Here is a 21,379-nt window from a genome sequence, read left to right as displayed (position 1 = left end):
GGCCCCTGGCGGCTGTTCTTGTAACTGCCTGCTCCTGCTGACCACACTTGTTTTCAGACTGGCTCACGCACAGGCACAGGTAAGGGCTTACCTGTGCCTCGCCGGACTTGTCAAATAAAATGGCAGAGCGCATATGTTCGCAGGCGAACAATGCGAACTGACCATCACTGATTACAGGCAGGCAGTTTCAGAAGAAGGTCTTGTGTAATGGGCGTGCTCCTTCAGACACATTCAATATATGGGGAATTCTCAGTTCTTTAACATTGGATCTATGAGAATAAATGATGTCCTACACAAGGCCTCCCATTTTGCCCTTTGCAGTTGCTCTTATTAAACCCCAGATGCTTACATGATGGGTGCTGGGTGTGGACCAGCAGTGGGTGATTGGATCATAGTCTGTCATATGTTGAGGGTGTATGTGTGCGTAACCTCAGGAGGGCGTAAAGGGCCGTAGGATGCGATTAAAGGGAAATAACTCTCTCTTGACATTAATGCAGCCCTACCTTAGTAGGTGGAAAATGCAGATGGGAGGAGGATTTGGTAGCAAAACACAAGTCGGCAAGGTCGGATAATCGGATTACTATCCGATAAGAGACACGAGTACATGAAAACCCAAACCTTTACAATACTGTGACACCACACCGGGAAGACACAATGTTCATCTAAAACTAACCATAAATGGGAAAAAATGAGCTCTGGGAATAGGACAATTCTGTTGATCATCATATAATGACATATTGTTCAAGGATTAGTCTATATTTTTACGAGTTGCATACATAGAACAGCATTTGTCAGTCCTTGCTTAAAAAAGTCTGTAAGAGGATTCTTGGTTCTGCTATGTCACTTCTACATGGCAGGAAAACCTTACCCACGTGTATTGAATTACAGGGAACCATAGTTTCACATTTTATTAGTGTGTTGAGATATGGTCATGTAAAATGACAGGCACAAAGCCTAAAGGCCAATGATTGGAGCAATTATCGTGGAGAAGCATCCCTAGGGACGCTCCTTCTTGATAAACGCCCTGTGTAAAGGCGCTGCCGATGACTCAATATACAAGCAAACTCTTGTTTGTCGGGTAAAGGCATCAATGACACCTAGATAATCATTTCTGGGTAAACAGGGATCTGCTGCCAAGAAACAATGAATGTGTATGGGCATGAGTCCCAATGAAGCAGAGGTGATTGCTACATGTAAATGCTGTCTTCAACTCCTGTAACAAACAGGCAATTATTGGGGACAAATGATTCAGTCCCAATAATTGTCTGCTGGATCAGCCTGTTTAAAGGGGCCTTAAAAGTGTTGTCCGGGTTACATATATTGATGACCTATCCTGTGGTCCAACACCCAGCACCCCCACAACCAGCTGTTTCGGGCAGCTGTGGCTTCTGAAACTGTGCAGTGTACAGAGCTGGGTGGCAACAGCGCCATACATTGTGTAGTGGCCGTGCTGGTGTACTGCAGCTCAGCTCCCATTCAAGTGAATGAGGTTGGCTGCAGTTTCTTGCACAGCTGGGTGGCTGTATCTGCCTCAGTGTACAGAAATGGACGCAGACGATGACATAGCTCCAAATCAACTCTAAGACCTGATGGCTAGGACGTCTCAGCGATCAGACCCTGACTAATTATAAGGTGAATTAGTAATATCTCAGTGGTTTGTCTCCCCCATCCCTGTTGAAATAGACCTGACCATTTAGCCGAATAGATTGTGCATGAGAAAACTGTCAGCTACAAGAGTGTAGTTAAAGTCTTCATACACATAGTATTGCATCAGTGCACCAAGAATGGGGGCAATCCTCTGTGTGCACCCTTGCTCCTCCTGCTTCCCCTGCAAGCCCCTTTTACTCCTTGGTTGACAGGTTCCTGCATAGTCATCTCACCTGGCCCTTTCTATCGAGAAGAATAAGAAGGGGCTGGCAGAGGAAGAAGGAGGAGCAAGGGTGCACAGAGGGGTATTGATCCCCCCCCCCCCCCCGCATTTGCATAATATGGATTAAAAGCATCTGTTCTACAGATCTGTTCCTGTTTTATTGAACAGATCCAATAAACAAAGTAGTATCCAGAGAAATTGGGTGAAAATCCACATCAGATATATAGGTAAACATTGACATCAATGTACATAATCAGATATAATCAGTATTTAGGTGATAGAGGCTAAGGCAGGATTCAGTGATTGAGCAGAGTATACAGTACCGTATTTTTCACCCTATAAGACGCACCGGCCCATAAGACGCACCTAGGTTTTAGGGTAAGACAATAAGAAAAAAATATTTGTCATTATACCTCAGGTCAGACCACCAATCAGACCCCCAATGTTGTTAAGACCTCAGATCAGACCCCCATGCCTCATATCAGTCCTCCATGCCTGTAATCAGCCCCCATCCATATATGTAATCAGCGCCCAGCCATATAAATAATCGGCCCCCAGCCATATAAATAATCAGCCCCCAGCCATATAAATAATCGGCCCCCAGCCATATAAATAATCAGCCCCCAGCCATATAAATAATCGGCCCCCAGCCATATATATAATCAGCCATATATATAATCAGCCCCAGCCATATATATAATCAGCCCCCAGCCATATATATATAATCAGCCCCAGCCATATATATATATATATATATATATAATCAGCCCCAGCCATATATATATATATAATCAGCCCCCAGCCATATATATATCAGCAGCCCCCAGCCATATATATATATATAATCAGCCCCCAGCCATATATATCAGCAGCCCCCAGCCATATATATATCAGCAGCCCCCAGCCATATATATATCAGCAGCCCCCAGCCATATATATATCAGCAGCCCCCAGCCATATATATATCAGCAGCCCCCAGCCATATATATATCAGCAGCCCCCAGCCATATATATATCAGCAGCCCCCAGCCATATATATATCAGCAGCCCCCAGCCATATATATCAGCAGCCCCCAGCCATATATATCAGCAGCCCTCAGCCTCAGATCACAAAATAAATAAACCACTTGCCTCTCCTGCTCCTGGACTCCACCGCTCCTCTCCTCCAGCGCGATCCTCTTCCTCTTGCTGTCGGCTGTGCTGTGAACTGGCACGCACAGCGTGAGGTCACAGAGCGCCCTCACACTGTGCGTAGCCACTGCAGAGCCGACAGCCAAAGACCAGGAAGCGGTGAGTACAGAGCCTTCACCGCTTCCTGGTCCTCCGCTACTAATGAGTGCTTCCATAATGGAAGTGCTCATTAGTATTTGCCCCATAAGGGTCCATTCACACGTCAGTATTTTTCTATATCCCGAATTTTGGTCAGTTTTTTGCGGATCCGTTGTTCCTGAAAATGTTTCCGTATGTCATCCGTTTTTTTCGGATCCATTGACTTTGTATTGTACCAGGAACCGATTTTTGCGGATAATAATAGGACAAGTTTTATATTTTATCGGACATGCGGAACGGAACAACGGAAACGGACAGCACACATTGTGCTGTCCGATTTTTTTCAGGACCCATTGAAAATGAATGGGTACGCAACTGGTCCGCATCTGTTCCGCAAAAAAACGGAACAGATCCGGAAAGAGATAATGTAGTAAGGCAGCTCTCACCTGCGTTGGTTGTGAACACCCCTTGTGCACGGATGCCGCACCTGGATGCGGTAAAGTCCAGAAATTTGAAAAAAGAGTATCCAGCTCAATTCAGGTGAAATTAAGAATGACCTTTATTCCAGCGTTAAAATCCGTAATGCAAGTATAAATCTACATGTTTCAGACCTCTTCAGATATAAGATCCGGAAAGAAACAACGGACGTGTGAATGGACCCTAAGACGCAGGGGCATTTTTCCCCCAGTTGGGGGGGGGGGCATCTTATGGGGGTGAAAAATACGGTATGTGAAGAAGAGCACCATGATCCCCATACTGTTTTCCAGATTTAAGCAGTGGATCACTAAGTGAAAGGTATCATTACAATCATCTGAGCTAGCCCTACTAAGCAGTGTGCCTGGTTTATCAGTGAATGTGCCCTTTAATGGTAACTGTAAAATAAAATGTGTGTTTTATTCATGATAAGTCTTCCTAGAGGTTGTGGAAAGTTTCAAACAAGTTCCTTATTCATTCTTAAAGGGAAACTGTCACCGAGATTTTGTGTATAGAGCCGAGGACATGGGTTGCTAGATGGCTGCTAGCACATCCACAATACCCAGTCCCCATAGCTCTGTGTGCTTTTATTGTGTAAAAAAAAACGATTTGATACATATGCAAATTAACCTGAGATGAGTCCTGTCCCTGACTCATCTCACGTACAGGACTCATCTCAGGTTAATTTGCATATGTATCAAATCGGGTTTTTTACACAATAAAAGCACACAGAGCTATGGGGACTGGGTATTGCGGATGTGCTAGCGGCCATCTACCAACCCGTGTCCTCAGCTCTATACACAAAATCCCGGTGACAGGTTCCCTTTAAAGTAATGTGCTGCCAAAAAATGTACCTACCAGTTAATATCCTTTTGATAGTAACACATATCCATCCTGACTTCAGATTTATTTACCGTATTCTGTTTTCTGAACATGATTTTGGGGGCGGCCATCTTGCCTGAGCTGTTATTAAGTGCATTTATACAGCATTAAGAAAATTGCTTTACAGCAGCCAAATGGTCTCTAGACACAATGGACAGGAGGGGACCTCATTGACTTCTATGGGAGAGTTTTCTAGGCATGCTCTGTGACCTGTGCAGAGGTCATTGTACAAGGAAAGAATAGATAAGCTCTGACAATCACCTATTGTGAATGGTGGATCCTAAAAGCAAAGAAAAGGCAGCGCTTGTGTTGCAAGAAAGAATTAGGCTAATGTCTAGTCAAAACGTTGCATCTACTAGATTGGCACGTATTGAATAAAGACTTCACTTTATCCTTTTTTGCAACTGAGGTTGTGCTTATTCTCAACTTTTTGGTCTAGATTAAGAGTCTTTATTTTTAAAATAAGGTTGCTATATTTTTTCTATTTTTTTGAATGGTATATCCTGTCTTATCCATACACAGAGGTGATACTATTACAGGCAGGATTAGCATGACAGATTAGCTTATAACTGCAGTAAAGTGATCTGGACTGACCAACAAGTGATGCCTATTAGAATTAGTGGCCAGTGCGAAAACTGCAGGATTTTATGTTTTTTGTTTAAATATAGATTTTGACATGGAAAATTAAAATAACATAATCAAATTAATTTTAAAAATATGTTAAGGAGAACCTTTAACTATTTCTGACGTTACAATATTATTACCTGGCGGTGTAGGGCTTTAATAGTAGATGTCAGGGCACCTTTAGTTTTTTTCAGATGTGCTGCTCTGTTCCCCCGCTGTGCCCCCCGTTCACCTTTGCCTCCCTGTATGCTAATTAGTAGCATCAGTACAGGGAGGAGAGAAGACAGTTGGGTTTCTCAAGGGGCGTCTCCTTCTCCCCGGCATGGACGCACTTCCTTGAGAAACACGGCTGTCTCCTTCTCCTACTAATTAGCATACAGGCCCTGACACTGCCAGGTAATAATATTGTAATGTCCGGACCAGTGAAAGGTCCTCCTCAAACATATAAACATGATTTTAAGGGCTCATTCAGACGGCCGCATGATGTCCGCAAATAGTTTATTTGCGGATTAGATGCTGTCCTATTCACTTCTATGGGGCCCTTTTCTTCCATTGCACGGCTCAGTAAAACAAATGACACATGTCTTATACTTGTCAGTGAAAATCAGGACATGGCTCCATTAAAGTCTATGGGTCAGCAGAAAAACAGAATGCAATCTGTTTTTTATTTTTATTTTTGCAGACATGCTGAACTGTCTGCAAAAAAACGGATCCGCATTTTTGCGGACAGCATGCGGCCGTCTGAATGAGCCCAAACAAGAAGTCATTTTCTGATGACACAGTCCCTTTAATAAGCTATTTTTCTTTAGCTGTGCTTTTATCGCTTAGAACGATGGCAGAAATATACCTTGTCTGACATTAGCATACTTTCAAGAGGCTGAAATCCAGACTTGTAAAAAGCTCAAATGAGCAGTGAAAGTGTAAGAGGCCTCGGGGGTACGGCGCAGGCCGGTTCACGAACAGGACACTATAGATTAGGTGGTCTGTCTGAAGGAACATGCTAAGCTGTTTGAGGTCATGAACCACCACAGTGACAGGAGGTAATTACTGCTTCTCTCTAGCTATTCAGGCATGGCGTGTTCAGTATGAATGGCTTCACAAACCCCTCAAGTCTACTACACTTTCATTATTTTAGTATCTCTTTGTTATTTTGGGGCAACTGGACTGGAAACGCTAGAAGTCCTAGCATCTGACTCAGTTAAGGCGAGGGCTACATCTAGAAAACTCTTTTCTTTAGAACAGTGATGCCCAACCTGCGGCCCTCCAGCTGCTGTAAAACTACAACCCCCACCATGTCCTGCTATAGGCTGATAGCTGTAAGCTGTCCAGGGATGCTGGGAATTGTAGTTGGGCATCACTGCTTTAGAGTCATTGAAACCTTGTAGTGGTTTTCTTACCTCAGATGTTAGTGGCATATCGCTAGAATATACGACCAATGTCACCTTTGGGACCCATACTTATCTCTAAAAAGGGACCTCCAGATTGAACGAGAGTGCATCAGGCGTGCACGGCCGCCCATCTTTTTCTGTTATTATGGTGCAGATGTGAATACAGACTAATTACCGAGATTGTTGTTGGTTTCCAGTAATAACCATCAAGGAGCAGATTACTGGAATTACCATGTCTGGCATATCTGCACACCACTGGGGCCCTCGGGTCACCATTCACTATAATACTGCACGCAACTGTATTTTTTTCCAGCAGGAAGCCGCCATTCATGCAGGAAACCAGTTGGCAACCCGACAGACCCTGCGTTTACCTGTGCCGGATACGGTAGCGTTCTGCTCCTCTGTCAGAACAGGCTACCAGATTACCTTATCGCAGATGTGGACATAGCCTTGCAGTCGGTGTTATTACAGTTCATTGCTGAGTTCACAATTCTGCTGATGAATCCTGGAAATTCTTGGCAATTAGTCTGCATTCACATCTGCAGCATTTTAACATTTTTATGTTCTGCTTTAGTAAGGGCATTCACATCACCGTTCAGCTTTCCGTCCTTCTGATCTGTTATAAGAAGAGAGAGAGAGGAAAAAAACAGGATCCTGTAAAAAAAAACGGATCCTGTTGCATCAGTTGTCCTCCGTTTGAGCCATTTCTGTCTGAGATCCTTTTTTTGGGACGGAAACAAAAGTACTGCATGCTGGACTTTTTTTCCCCGTCTAAAAAACGGATCTCAGATGGACATGGCTCAAACGGATGAAAACTGATGCAACAGGATCCGTTTATTTTTTTTTCTCTCTCTTTTTTCTGATTTTCCAGAAGAAGGGAAAGCTAAACGGTGATGTGAACAGAGCCTAACAAAAAAAGAAAAAAATGATAAAAGCAGCAGTGCTGGATCCGTCAGGTGGCTGTAATGAGTGTCTCACAGACCCCATTGACTATTATTTTCCCTGGAGGGTTTCTGCCAGGGAGTTCAGCATTTGAATAGACAAAATGGCGCTGTTTTTTTAAAATGGAATCTGCAGTGGAGCCTCCTACACAGATGTCCTCTGGCCTAAGGCTACTTTCACACTTGCGTTTTGGCTTTCCGTTTGTGAGATCCGTTCAGGGCTTTCACAAGCGGTCCAAAACGGATCAATTTTGCCCTAATGCATTCTGAATGGAAAACGATCCGCTCAGAATGCATCAGTTTGCCTCCGTTCAGTCTCCATTCCGCTTTGGAGGCGGACACCATAACGCTTGCAGACACAATCTGGCACAATAGAAAACGGATCCGTCCTCCATTGACTTTCAATGGTGTTCAAGACGGATCTGTCTTGGCAATGTTAAAGATAATACAAACTGATCAGTTCTGAACGGATGCAGACGGTTGTATTGTCTATGAACGGATCCGTCTGTGCAGATCCATGACGGATCCGCACCAAACGCGAGTGTGAAAGTAGCCTAAGGCCTCATGCACACGACCGTTGTTTTATTCCGTGTCCGTTGCGCCGTTTTTTTTGTGATTTTCTGCGGACCCATTGATTTTCAATGGGTCCGTTGAAATCTCGGCTAATGCACCGTTTGCCATCCGTGTCCATGATCCGTGGTTCCAGTCCGTCAAAAACATATAACCTGTCCTATTATTTTCGCAGAAAACGATTTGCGGACCCATTCAAGTCAATGAGACCGCTAAAAAACGCGGAGGCACACAAGATTGTCATCCGTGTCCGTTTTTTTTCCTATCATTTGCATGGCAAACCTGTCTTGGACTTTTTTTTACATTCATTTATGTCTGGTGGTCCTCCGAAAATAAAGGAAGGTACACGGAAACGGATCACGAAACAACGAAACCCCATTTTGCGGAACGGAACACAACGGTCGTGTGCATGAAGCCTAAGTCATATTAATTGAGGGGACAGTCATGTCCACATTTATCACATCAGGGTCATTCTTATTTTATGTTCTTATTAATTCCACCCTAAAGGAACTACCAAAGGACTTTCCCAGTACTTAGATGCTGCTGACCTGTTTGCAGGATAGGTCATCAGTATCAGGTTGGTACCTAAGGCACATCTAAAAAAGGCCATAAGGCCGCTTTCAGATGAGCGTATTTGCAATGCATATATAGTCCGAATTTAATGTACCAGAATCCGCTGCTGTTAATGAATGGAGCTATTCACATGGGCGTATAATTTCCATCAGTATTTGAAATCCGCAACATGTCCGAGTTTTGTGCGGATTTGTTTCCAAATACACATTACAGTCTGTGCAGTGCATAAATAATGAGGAAAGAAATCCGCATGCAAATCCTGATGACAATACTGACGGTATATCATCAGGATCCGGAGCCAGAATACTGACGGATTTCAATACGCTCGTCTGAAAGTGGCCTAAGGGAAATTCAGCTATGAAGGATATATGTTAAGTAATCTTGAATGGGTTTTCCAGATCATAGATATTGATTGCTTATCCTGAGGATAGGTCATTTATATCAGATCGATGGAGCTCCAAAACTGATCAGCTGTTTCGGGCAGCACCAGAAACTAAACAGTGTACGGAAGGCTCCAGCACCATGTAGTTTCCAGCACTAGCTTACTGAAGCACGGCCACTACACAATGGATGGAATCTGCTGCTTCTGTTTAGTTTTTGGCGCTGGTGGCTTCCTAAATCAGCTAATCAGTGGGGGGGGGGGGGGGCCGGGTGAATATCTGCTGCCGGCAAACGATGATTCTGTATGGGGACGAGCAATGGCATTAGCGATCACTCCTCGCCATACTGTGCAGGAGATCGCTGCATGTAAATACAGCGGTCTCCTCCACCGACGAGCAGGTGATTTCTGGGAAGGAACGCTTCCTTCCAAACAGTCGTTTGCAATATCTAGCAGTGTAAAGGGGACTTTATGGACATCTTTATTGTCAAAAGAAACTAGAGCTACACGTCTACATCACCATATTGTCTTTGAGGGTTCAGACGTTTGTTTATCTCCAGGTTAGACAAGACTGTTCATCTTCTGGCTGGACATGGTAACGTAGCAAGGAGTCATACCACTACAAGGTCCACAGCAGCAGGAGATGATCGCCCTCATCATGTGGGAGGCAGTGACTTGACCAAATGTTTGATTGTGATAGAACAAGGCTCCCGTATGATTATTTCATAATTATTTTAGTCGTCAAGTGATTTTCAATTTTCGTGTGCCGTGAACATTACTTGTAAACCTTAGCGTAGCGAATCACACACCTGACACTTTCATGCAGTGTACCTAATAATCCTCTGAACTCCTTTCTCATTTACCCTTTGTAGGAATGGAAAGAGCAGGAAAATCCTAACAAACATAACTTGCCTGACTTATCCTTTCTGTGTGACTTGCTTCAAGGAGCGACCACAGAACCCAATAATAAGGTAGGTTCCTCACAATCTGATGTTGCTGTATGGTCTTTGTATAGTTGTCCCCTGCTATTCATTTCTGAGGGTGTACACTATTGTGGAATCTGGTAGAAGCTGCTACTTGTATGCTTTTTGTGCTATTATTATATACTGTAGCTGTGGTTGTGGAATACAGTTTTCCAACTGGGACTCCGGCTCCCTCCTTGTGGCTCCCCAACTTTTGGCACCTGTAGTCTAATAACCATAACACTAATACTTGCCTTTGGGTCAGAATTATTGGCAGGATGGCAAACTCTGTCACAGCTTATCTCTAAAGTGATTGTGATTTTTTCAGATTTTTTTCCCATTCAGTGGTTGAGGTGCGGAATGTAAAAGAGGCCACAGCCCCCGGCATTGTCATTGTCAAGTTATGCATAAAAATGTTCAGAGATGTGTGGATATAGGGCATGTCATTCTGCTATATGCATTATGGGGTAAGGTTTGTACTATATATTTTTGAAGATAATGTGACCTTAAAGGGATTCTGTCACCACATTTTACCCCCTACAGTAAAACATAGCTACTTGTAGGTCTCCCTGAGCTGTATTAAATGATGCCCTTATTAACTAATTGTCTTGATTTATTTATAAAATCGATGTTAGTGATATGCTTTAGACTTACATAAGGTGCCCAAGGGGATATCCTTTCCTAACTTGGTGCCCAGCCGCATGCACAGTGTGTAGTGCGCACGTGCAGGATTTCAAACAGGCTCAGGGATTACATCAGCACGCCGGCCCTTGAATACATAATATTAGAGGCGGCGCTGGACTCAGGAAGGCGGCGCTGGGCACCAAACCGAGGGGTGCGGCTGAGCACCAAGTCAGCAAAGGACATCCCCTTGGGCACCTTATGTAAGTCATTAGCATATCACTAAAATCGATTTTAGAAATAAATAAATCAAGACTATTAGTTAATAAGGGCATCATTTAATACAGCTCAGGGAGACCTATAAGTAGCTATGTTTTACTGTAGGGGGTAAAATGTGGTGACAGAATCCCTTTAATTATGTGACCCTAATCCGAGTTTTGACTTTCTATATCTATTTGTGGGGTTTTATAATGTATGGCGCTCAGGTTGCATCCCCATTTGTGATGAAGTCCAGGCATGAATATGATTTTCACAATGACAGTTTCAAGAAAGTAGATGGCATCTGCAGAAAAGAAGCTTTCAGCATTGGAGGGTGTCTTTGTAACTGTGGATAGACTTCTGAGGGTTGTTATAATGGACGATTAATAATTGAGTCCCTAATTGAGTATGCTCATGTGGTCGACAACTGTTCCTCTCAAACCCTCCATGCAAATACATGCTTGTGTTCTCAATAGGGGAGTAAAGGCTGTATTAGACAGCCTGATTCTGCCGGCGATTGTCGGGAAGGAAGCCTGCTCGCTAGCGGAGAAAACAGCAGCTATTACATGCAGCAACCTCCTCCACAACATGGGGAGAAATGATCGTTATACCATCGCTCGTCCACATGCTGTCCAGTTGTTTGCCGGCAGCAGATCGTAATTAAACACCCTGATCTGCCGTTGACAAAAAATAATTTTTAAACCTCTCAAAAGATTTGGATTGCCCGATGAATAAGCGTTTGCTCGCTCATCGGGTAATCGGGGGCAGTATTACACTGTAAGGTCATCGCTAACGAGCATTCATACAAACGTTTGTTATTGATGATTGGCCTGACAATCGCCTGGTGCAATACTGGCTTAAAGGATAACTGTCACACTTAGACCCTAATTTCAATTTTCATATATGTAGTTACTAATAACATGATATTCCAGAATCAGTTACTATTAGACTGACTTACCCCATATTTAATAAGATTCAGCCCTTAGCAACCAGTCTGCATAAAACTGCAATTTCACTATTCAGTTAAGGCTACTTTCACACTAGCGTTCGGGCGGATCCGTTCTGAACGGATCCGCTCATAATAATGCAGACGGAGGCTCCGTTCAGAACGGATCCGTCTGCATTATTTTTAGCATAGAACAGCTAAGTGTGAAAATAGCCTAGTACGGATCCGTCCAGACTTTCAATGTAAAGTCAATGGGGGACGGATCCGCTTGAAGATTGAGCCACATTGTGGCATCTTCAAACGGATCCGTCCCCATTGACTTACATTGAAAGTCTGGACGGATCCGCACGCCTCCGCACGGCCAGGCGGACACCCGAATGCTGCAAGCAGCGTTCAGCTGTCCGCCTGTCCGTGCGGAGGCGAGCGGAGCGGAGGCTGAACGCCGCCAGACTGATGCAGTCTGAGCGGATCCGCCTCCATTCAGACTGCATCAGGGCTGGACGGCTGCGTTCGGGTCCGCTCGTGAGCTCCTTCAAACGGAGCTCACGAGCGGAAACCCGAACGCTAGTGTGAAAGTAGCCTAAGATGGCCGCCACTGCCTTTACCCTGAGGCTAATCCCGCCTGCCCTCACTAGCCAGTAACAATAGCTCCCCAAAAGTGTCAGCAACCAGAGCCCTCCCCCAAAAGGTTTTCTCCTGCAGCACAAAGGGGTCTTCTTACCACTTGTTGCTTTCATTTATACACTGAGCAGACGGCAGATCTCCCTTCCCTGGTCTGCGCTGCTTCAACTCTGCATTGTCCCAGTCTGCTGAGTGAGGGAGCGTCTGCCAAGTGCAGGGACAGGGAGAAGTGCACACAGCCCGAGCACTGTTATTAGCTGCTGGGAGGACCTAGCTTTAATCACTTACTTACAGTCCCTGGCTGTCAGGAATGTGACCTTGCAGGCTGCCTGCTTCTGCTCCTCCGTCCTTCAACAGATAGACGGACCATGCCTAGCAACCCTATTTTAAGCACAGGTAAAAGTAGGCAGTACAGGGAACAAAACTGTGGAATTAAGGGGTAATTGAGTACACAGTGAAAAGTTGAAATAGGGCCACCAAGGAGATATTAATCACCACAATCCAATACTCCCAAAAAATATGACAGTTATACTTTAATTCAGTGCCTGACACATCCGGAAGTGGCTTATCTCCCTGAGAACAAAAGGATCAGGCATTTTGAAATCCGACAAGCTTTTCTTTTTTTTTTTTTACCCTGAAATTTGTAGTTATAGGAGAGTCAGAACACCACCATACGCCAAGCCAGCCAAAATCGACTGGTTTGGCTGCCCTTAGGCTGTTCATACTCATTAGATAAACTCTCATGCATCCAACAGCTATTGCTCCTGATGCCTTCATTCACATACATGCTTGTCTAGGCCAAGGAAAAAGGGATAAAGCTGCTTCCATAGACTCTGTTGACGACTTATCACCTCAAGAACAAAAGGATTATACAAGTGAAATACAACAGCCCGATCCTTATCTCTCCTTAAATCTGCCATCAGGGGAGAGTTTGAAAGCCTCGCTTAAACATTCAGTGGCCAATCCTGCCAAAATCGATGGCCAGCTTTAGGGCCTTTTACATGGCTGTAAAAAGTGGCGATCAACTTTTAAAAGGTCTTTACGCAGGCTGATGGAAAGTGTTGTTACTGCAATCATTTGTCCCCCGTACGTTGTATGAAGCTATATATCAATCTGCTCAGCTCCTCCCACTCCATAACATGCTGCCTGCAGATTGCAGGAGCACCCGGCATTATCATGATTTATAATGCTGTGTGTCTCTGCATGACTTTAATGCTACAGAATCGTTTCAGTATGATCCTGTAGAAGGTCAGGCAGAAGCACATAGCCGAGCCGGTCAGCAGCCAATATATGAAGTGCTTATAGTGCGGTCGAGAGTTTGGTGGAGGATCAGGTTCAGGAACTGATCATAAATGGTCAATATATTGAGGCGTAAGATCAGGGGATGTGATAGGCCACCCTAAAAGCATGTGTTTTTAGGGAGCGCCTAAAACTGTGTATATTGTGATTTAACCTAATTTCTGAGGTAGGGCATTCCAGAGAACTGGTGCAGCTCGGGAGAAGTCATGGAGCTGGGAGTGAGAGGTTCGGGTTATGGCGGATGTCAATTGTAAATCATTGGCTGAATGGAGAGCACGGGAAGGGTGGTAGAGATAAAGGAAGAGATGTGAGGGGGTGTAGCACTGTTGCACTGTGGAGAGCTTTGTGGGTGAGGACAAGCAGTTTAAAATGGATTCTATACTGTATGGGCAACCAGTGCAATGACTGGCACAGAGTGGAGGCATCGGAGTAGCGGTTGGACAGATAGCGTGCCTTATTCATTTTCTCATTGCTCAAACAGATTTTCACAGATACACAGATTATTTCTTTGGATACTTAGCCAAATTATCATCTCTAAGGGCCTTTTAAGTCAGTTATTTGATGGTCAAGGCTTAAAAACTAGCAAAATTCTTCAATTCACTATAGAAGTTTTACAAGATTTTCTCTTTCTGGCTGCAGGAAAAAAAAAAAACTTTTCACACTTGTAACCCACAAGGCAGCCATTCCTGAGAAATTGCAGCACAGTCTCAGCGCCTTTGTTGCTATGGAAACCTTCCTTTGAAGATAACATATTGCATATTACATACGCTTTGATTGAGTGCTACTGTGGTGGGGTTTTGTGTCTGCTGTATAATTTATGTCTGATTTATTTCTGAATTTCGCTTTGATTATCAGCATTTTTATGTAAAGACAAACAATATTTTCATCACTTAATAGTCTCTTTCCTTCCAGTTATGATAAATTGGCCGCACTATTCATATCGGTCATTTTTTACAAGCATTCTTATTTCATGTGTGACTTCTATGAGTGAAATGAATGAATCTGTTTTCATTGCTTGACTGGTGACCTTTCCCTCAGCCACTCATAGTGTGAACAGAAGGTCTTGGGAACCTCAGCTATGTCTCCCCTCTAATCCTCAGGGTCATTGCATTTTTCTGTGATGAGACAGAACTGAGAGACACTACAGCTGAATGGACAGCTGTAGTCCCATACAGGTCCTTACTTTTTGACTCTCTTTATAGTTCTTTTCCATAAAGTTCTAGGTTAAGCATAGTGCATCATTTTTATTTTGAGGCTATGAACATAAGGTGACATAGGTTCTCTGGGACATTACGGATCAAGTGCTTGTGGGTGCGGTCGAGAGTTTGGTGGAGGATCAGGTTCAGGAACTGATCATAAATGGTCAATGTATAGAGGTGTAAGATCAGGGGATGTGATAGGCCACCCTGAGGGATAGACCTTTCCCTCAGCCACTCATAGTGTGAACAGAAGCTCTTGGGAACCTCAGCTATGTCTCCCCTCCACTCCTCAGGGTCATTGCATTTTTCTGTGATGAGACAGAACTGGGAGACACTACAGCTGAATAGACAGCTGCAGTCCCATACAGGTCCTTACTTTTTGACTGTCTATATAGTTCTTTTCCATAAAGTTCTAGGTTAAGCATAGTGCATCATTTTTCTTTTGAGGCTATGAACATAAGGTGACATAGGTTCTCTGGGACATTACGGGTCAAGATGACCGAAAAGAGTATAATATTTACTTTTAAAGTGTACCTGTTTTTTTCAGGTGACTTATCAGAATAAGCTGACATGTGCATGCATGAGAAGTAGCACTATATCTTACTTGTATATGGCATTTTCAGCAGTTTTCTCCTGCTGTAGGCTCTATTTCTAGTTCTCATTTTCCCTGGAGAGGTGGAGATTAGCTGTTATGATGTCTCCCATACACAGCAAGAAGAAAAGATCCTGCTCCCCTAACTCCTTGTAGCACACCCTCAAAAGAAACAGCAGCATGGAGTACATTGTGCATCAGTACTGAGAAGTGTAGCAGTGAATCCAGCACTAGGGTGAGACAGAAAATGTAGCTGAAGTGTCTGTGTGTCTTTGCCTCTGTCTCCCTCCAGCAGCTCACTGCTCCTCATGCTCTGTTCTTCTCCATAGACTTCTATGGTCAGCATAACTAATCTCTATGTAAGCTTATAGTCCATCCTGTCTGTCAAGACATTTTTGTGAGCATTGAACTGAGTGCATGATTAGATCAGGAGACATAAGGAGAGAAGAAGAAGTGGCTCTTAATTGGAGAAAGAATAATTTTTGCAATATAAAAATCAGTATTGTTTCTGTGCAAACTATCAAATATAAATCGTCTTTTAATTGGCTCCTGTTGAGATTCCACCACATCCAATATTCCCCTATACGAATAGTGCCGTTGGTTCGTGATATAAATCACTCCTACCTTCGTTTCTCCCGGGGTCTGTTCCTTCGATAGTTCAGCTGTGGTAAAAGCTCCAATGGCTTGGCTCAATCCTGGAGTCCTTTAGAGGCAGTTTAGTTTTTTCTTTCAGATGGAAGTGAGCCCCGGCCGGCAGCACGCCTCCTGTTTGACATCACCTAAGCACAGCTACAAAAGCTGAAATAGGACAAAAATCCAATGCGTTTCGAGAAGTATCGCTTCTCTTTCTCAGGGATACCATTCTCCCATTACTGCTCCTCTATATAAGTCCTAACCGGGTTCCTGGGTGGAGTTAGACTATTAAGATTAAAAATCCACCTAGTCTCTGCTCTTGATTGATATTTGATTAAGTCTCCTCCTCTTATACTCACTGTAACTTTCTCTATACCACATACAGAAGACCCTTTCCATTTCCCCCCCCCGTGTACCTCAGAATAATGTCTCGATACAGGGTGTCCTTCATTTTTTCGCTCTATATTATATATGTGCTCCCTTACAAGTTATTTTAGGAGTCTTTTTGTTCTACCTACGTAACATTTCTCACACATGGGCATGTTATTAAATATACAACCCCTTTAGTATGACATGTAATATGTTGTTTTATTGTCTGTTTGTAAAGGCCTTCTTTAGCTTTTATTTCATAGACTGGTTTTGTACGAGCTAGTTTATGGCAGCTCATACATTTTTTACAAGGAAAAAAACCTTTTGGGATCCCTATATTGCTACTCGTTGTTTTTACTGTTTTAACAGTTGGTGCGATCATGTTGCCTATTTGGAGCTTTTTTATATATGAATCTGGGATTTTCTGGAATCTGTCCTTTGATTATTTTATCCTGACGGAGGATATCCCTGTATTTTTTAACTATATTTCTATGTATACTGGATTGATTTTTGTAAGGGTCCATTCACACGTCCGCAAAATGGTTCCGCGTCCGTTCAGCAATTTTGCTGAACAGGTGTGGACCCATTCATTTTCAATAGGGCCGAAATGTGCTGTCCGCATCCGCATTTGCGGATCCGATTGCGGACAATAAAAGGCATTTTCTATGAGAGTGCCGGAAATTTGTGGTCAGCAAAACGTGTAATGCACATTGCTGGTGTCCGTGTTGTGCGGATTCGCAAAACACATACAGACATGTGAATGGACCCTAACCTGAAATAATTGCAGGAATTATTGTTTTATTATTTTGTTTATTAAAGGGGTTCTGCACTTTCATTTAACTGAGGATAGATCATCAGTTAAATGAAAGTGCAGAACCCCTTTAATTTTATTACTATCTACATCATGCTCAATTAGTACTTGTCTGTCAGTGCTTCCTACTACTTCTCTTTTTTTATTGAGTAGGTCACAGGTGTATCCTTTGGTTTCAAATTTATTTTTTTATATATTTGTTTCCTGTTCAAAATCCTCTTTTTTTCTACAATTTCTACATAGGCGCATGAATTGACTTCTGGGTACATTTAATAGCCATTGTGGCAAATGACAACTAGTCATGGCAATAAAGCTATTAGTGTCAGTGGGCTTGCTATACAGTAAGGAACAGAAGTATTTGAACACCCTGCGATTTTGCAAGTTCTCCAAATCACAGAGGGGTCTGAAATTCACATTGTAGGTGCATTCCCACTCTGAGAGACAGAATAAATAGTCAGGAAATCACATTGTATGATTTTTAAAGAATTTATTTGTCTTGCACTGCTGAACATAAGTATTTGAACACCTGAGAAAATCAGTGTTAATATTTGGTACAGAAGCCTTTGTTTGCAATTACAGAGGTCAAACGTTTCCTGTAGTTCTTGACCAGGTTTGCACACACTGCAACAGGGATTTTCTCCTCTAGATCTGTCAGGTTTCAGGGCTGAGCAACACTGAGTTTCAGCTCCCTCCAAAGATGTTCTATTGGATTTAGGTCTGGAGACTGGCTAGGCCACTCCAGAACCTTGAAATGCTTCTTATGGAGCCACTCCTTGGTTATCCTGGCTGTGTGCTTCGGAAGACCCAGCTACGACCCATCTTCAATGCTCTGACTGAGGGAAGGAGGTTGTTGCTCAAAATCTCACAATAAATGGCCCCATTCATCCTCTCCTTAATACAGTGCAGTCGTCCCGTCCCCTTCGCAGAAAAGCACCCCCAAAGCATGATGAAAACCCTGCTCCTGGCCCTAACTCCTATCCGTATGGGCACCTCTCGATGGTAGAGATGCCCATACAGAGGAACCTAGAAAACCCTGGTGGCCCTCAGATGCCCTAATGGTAATGACAGGGCAGAGACTACCTGCTCCTTCCCTGGTGAAGGAACCAGCGTCTCGCTGAGGCCTAGTAAACAACAAAGGTGGGGGGGGGGGAATACAAAATACAACAAACGGAACACTTAACTTCTGAGGCTGATGGATGATGGATGAACAGGACTTCAACTAGAACCACACTCCAGCTCTTCCAAAAACCAAAGGAAGCTATCCAAAACAAGGAGTGATGGGTAAAGTCAGACTAAATAGGGGAAGGTAAAGGTCACATGATCCACACCTTATTACTGCACGATCCCAGCTCCCACAGATAGCCGGATTTCATCAGCACACCTCCCAGGCGGCACTGCAGGATATCAATCACACAGAAGAGGGTATGGTTAGGGGGCGTGCTTATCTTGACATGAAGCAAGAAGGCCGCTGCTCCTTTGACTTCAGACTGACCGTCGAGATAGCGCTGATGGCGATTAAAACATCGTTTTTGTCATGTAAGGAGCATCAGATTACCGGATCAAACACATCATTAATAGACTGGGGGCTACTATAAGGTAATGCTGGCGGCTTTATATGCGATTTTGAGGTGACAGGTTCCTTTTAAAACTCCCCACTGTTCCTGCTGTGACCACATCCTGAGTTAGATTATTCCACATATTCAAAGTTCTTACTGTAAAGGAGCCTTGATACCTCTGGAGACTGAACTTTTTCTTCTCCAGTCGGAGGCAGTGCCCCCTTGTCTTTTAAGGGCATTTTACATGGAATAGTTTTTCACCGTATTTTTTTGTATGGCCCATTTATATAGGTTAATAAAATGGGCCCTTTATCAGATTAGTCGCTTTCTAAGGACTGGTGCCCAGAACTGAACTGCATATTCCAGATGAGGCCACACCAATATTACATCCCTGCCCCACGAGTCCATTCCTCGTTTAATGCATAACTCTATCCTGGTAGCCTTAGAAGCAGCTTATTGACATTATATGCTGTAATTTAATCTACCATAGTTACTTACCCACATACAGACGTTTTCTCCCAGTCCGAGCATTCTCATTTTATATACTAACCTTTTATGTGGTACAGTGTCAAATGCTTTGGAGAAGTCCAGATATACGACATCCATTGATTCGCCGCTGTCAAGTCTAGAACTTACCTCCTCATAGAAACTGATTAAATTAGTTTGGCATGACCGATCCCTCACGAAGCCATGCTGATATGGCGTTTTTTGCTTATTTCCGTTGAGATGCTCTAACATAGCATCTCTCAGAAAACCTTCAAACAGTTTACACACAACAGATATTAAACTTACCAGCCTATAGTTTCCAGGCTCAGTTTTTGGACCCTTTTTGAATATTGGCACCACATTTGATATGCGCCAGTCCTGTGGGACATTCCCTGTCAGTATAGAGTCTGCAAATATCAGAAATAAGGGTCTGGCTATGACATTACTTAATTCCCTTAGGATACGAGGGTGTATGTCATCCGGTCCTGGCGATTTGTCTATTTTAATCTTTTTAAGTCGCTGTTGCACTTCTTCCTGGGTCAGACAGGACACTTTTAATGGGGAATTTATTTTTACATTCAGCATTTCATCTGACAGTTTATTTTCCTCAGTGAATACATTGGAGAAAAAAATATTTAACAGCTTTGTTTTCTCCTCGTCGCTCTCTGCGACTCCCCCCTCATTACGCTTTAAATAAATTAAATAATAGAAGACCCAGCACTGAACCTTGGGGTACACCACTTATAACCCGGGACCATTCTGAATAGGAATCATTGACCATAACTCTTTGGAAACGGTCCTTCAGCCAGTTTTCAATCAAATTACAAACTATACTTTCCAAGCCTATAGACCTTACTTTACCTATTAAACGTCTATGGGGGACGGTATCAAAAGCCTTTGCAAAATCCAGTAACACATACTTACATCCACAGCCGCCCTACTGTCCAGGCTACTACTCACCTCCTCAAAAATCAGGTTAGTCTGACAACTTCTGACCTTGGTAAACCCATGTGGGTTATCACTTATAATATTATTTACAGTCACATACTCCTGAATATAGTCCCTTAAGAGTCCTTCAAACTTCCCACAACAGAAGTTAAACTAACATGTAGAGGACCTAGATCCCTTTTTTGACTATGGGCACCACATTTGCCTTGCGCCAATCACTTGGCACTGTACCAATACCTAGAGAATCTCTAAAAATTATAAAAAGGGGCACGGCAATGACAGAACTGAGCTCTTTAAGAACCCTTGGGTGTAATCCATCTGGACCCGAAGCCTTGTTAACATTTACTTTATTTAGCTTAGCGTGGACCATATCTACAGTTAGCCTATTGAGTATATTACTGGAGGGACTAACAGCCCTGACACCACCAATATACAGAGTTAAAAAGCACATTCAGTGACCCACCCCCCTTTACTGTTATTTAGGGACCTACCTGCTCAGACCTTGGCTTTTTTAGCATTTATATATTGAAATACTTTTTGGGGATTTGTTTTGCTCTCTTTTGCAACCTGCTGTATTGTATTTTTGAAGATTTTTATCTTTTTTTATTGATTTTATTAAACTTTTTTGTAAATTTCAAAGATTACAGTTGACCCCTCAGATTTTTATTTTTTAGATGCCCTTTTTTATTGCCTTTTTTCAGTAGCTGTAAGCAATGTGGGGTTTAATTTTAGCTGTCTATACTTGTTACCTACAGGATAAACTTTGCAGTATAATTGCCCAATGTGGATTTAAAGCTCTCCCATTTATCCTTAGCATTATTATCTTACAGTAGCTGCTCCCAGTCTATGCCCTGAAATGCTGCCCTAAACCTGGAGAAATTAGCTTTTTTTTTTTATTCTGTGTTTTTGCTGTCCCGGCCACAGTTTGCTTCTTATAATTCAGAGGGAATATAATTATATTGTGGTTACTATTAGGCTACTTTCGCATTAGCGTTCTTTTGCGGATCTGTCATGGAACCGCAAAAACGCCTCCATTACAATATACACCCGCATGCATCCGTCATGAACGGATCCGGTTGTATTATGTCTTCTATAGCCATGATAAATC

At 43.1% G+C, this 21,379-nt stretch overlaps 1 protein-coding gene across 3 annotated transcripts in view; it reads left to right on the top strand.

The window, feature by feature from the left end:
• ARHGEF25 (Rho guanine nucleotide exchange factor 25) overlaps window positions 1-21,379 on the top strand; it is a 314,827-nt gene that overhangs the window by 253,816 nt on the left and 39,632 nt on the right. For all 3 annotated transcript variants that reach the window (XM_044286783.1, XM_044286782.1, XM_044286784.1), the window contains one exon: window positions 9,843-9,941. In XM_044286783.1, the coding sequence (XP_044142718.1) occupies window positions 9,843-9,941 (99 nt within the window). The remainder of the gene's footprint in view (window positions 1-9,842; window positions 9,942-21,379) is intronic.

The sequence above is a fragment of the Bufo gargarizans genome, chromosome 3 (assembly GCF_014858855.1).
Source record: "Bufo gargarizans isolate SCDJY-AF-19 chromosome 3, ASM1485885v1, whole genome shotgun sequence".
Classification (NCBI taxonomy): domain Eukaryota; kingdom Metazoa; phylum Chordata; class Amphibia; order Anura; family Bufonidae; genus Bufo; species Bufo gargarizans.
Note: the sequence above shows the minus strand (reverse complement) of the source record. Positions and strands in the feature narration are given on the sequence as shown.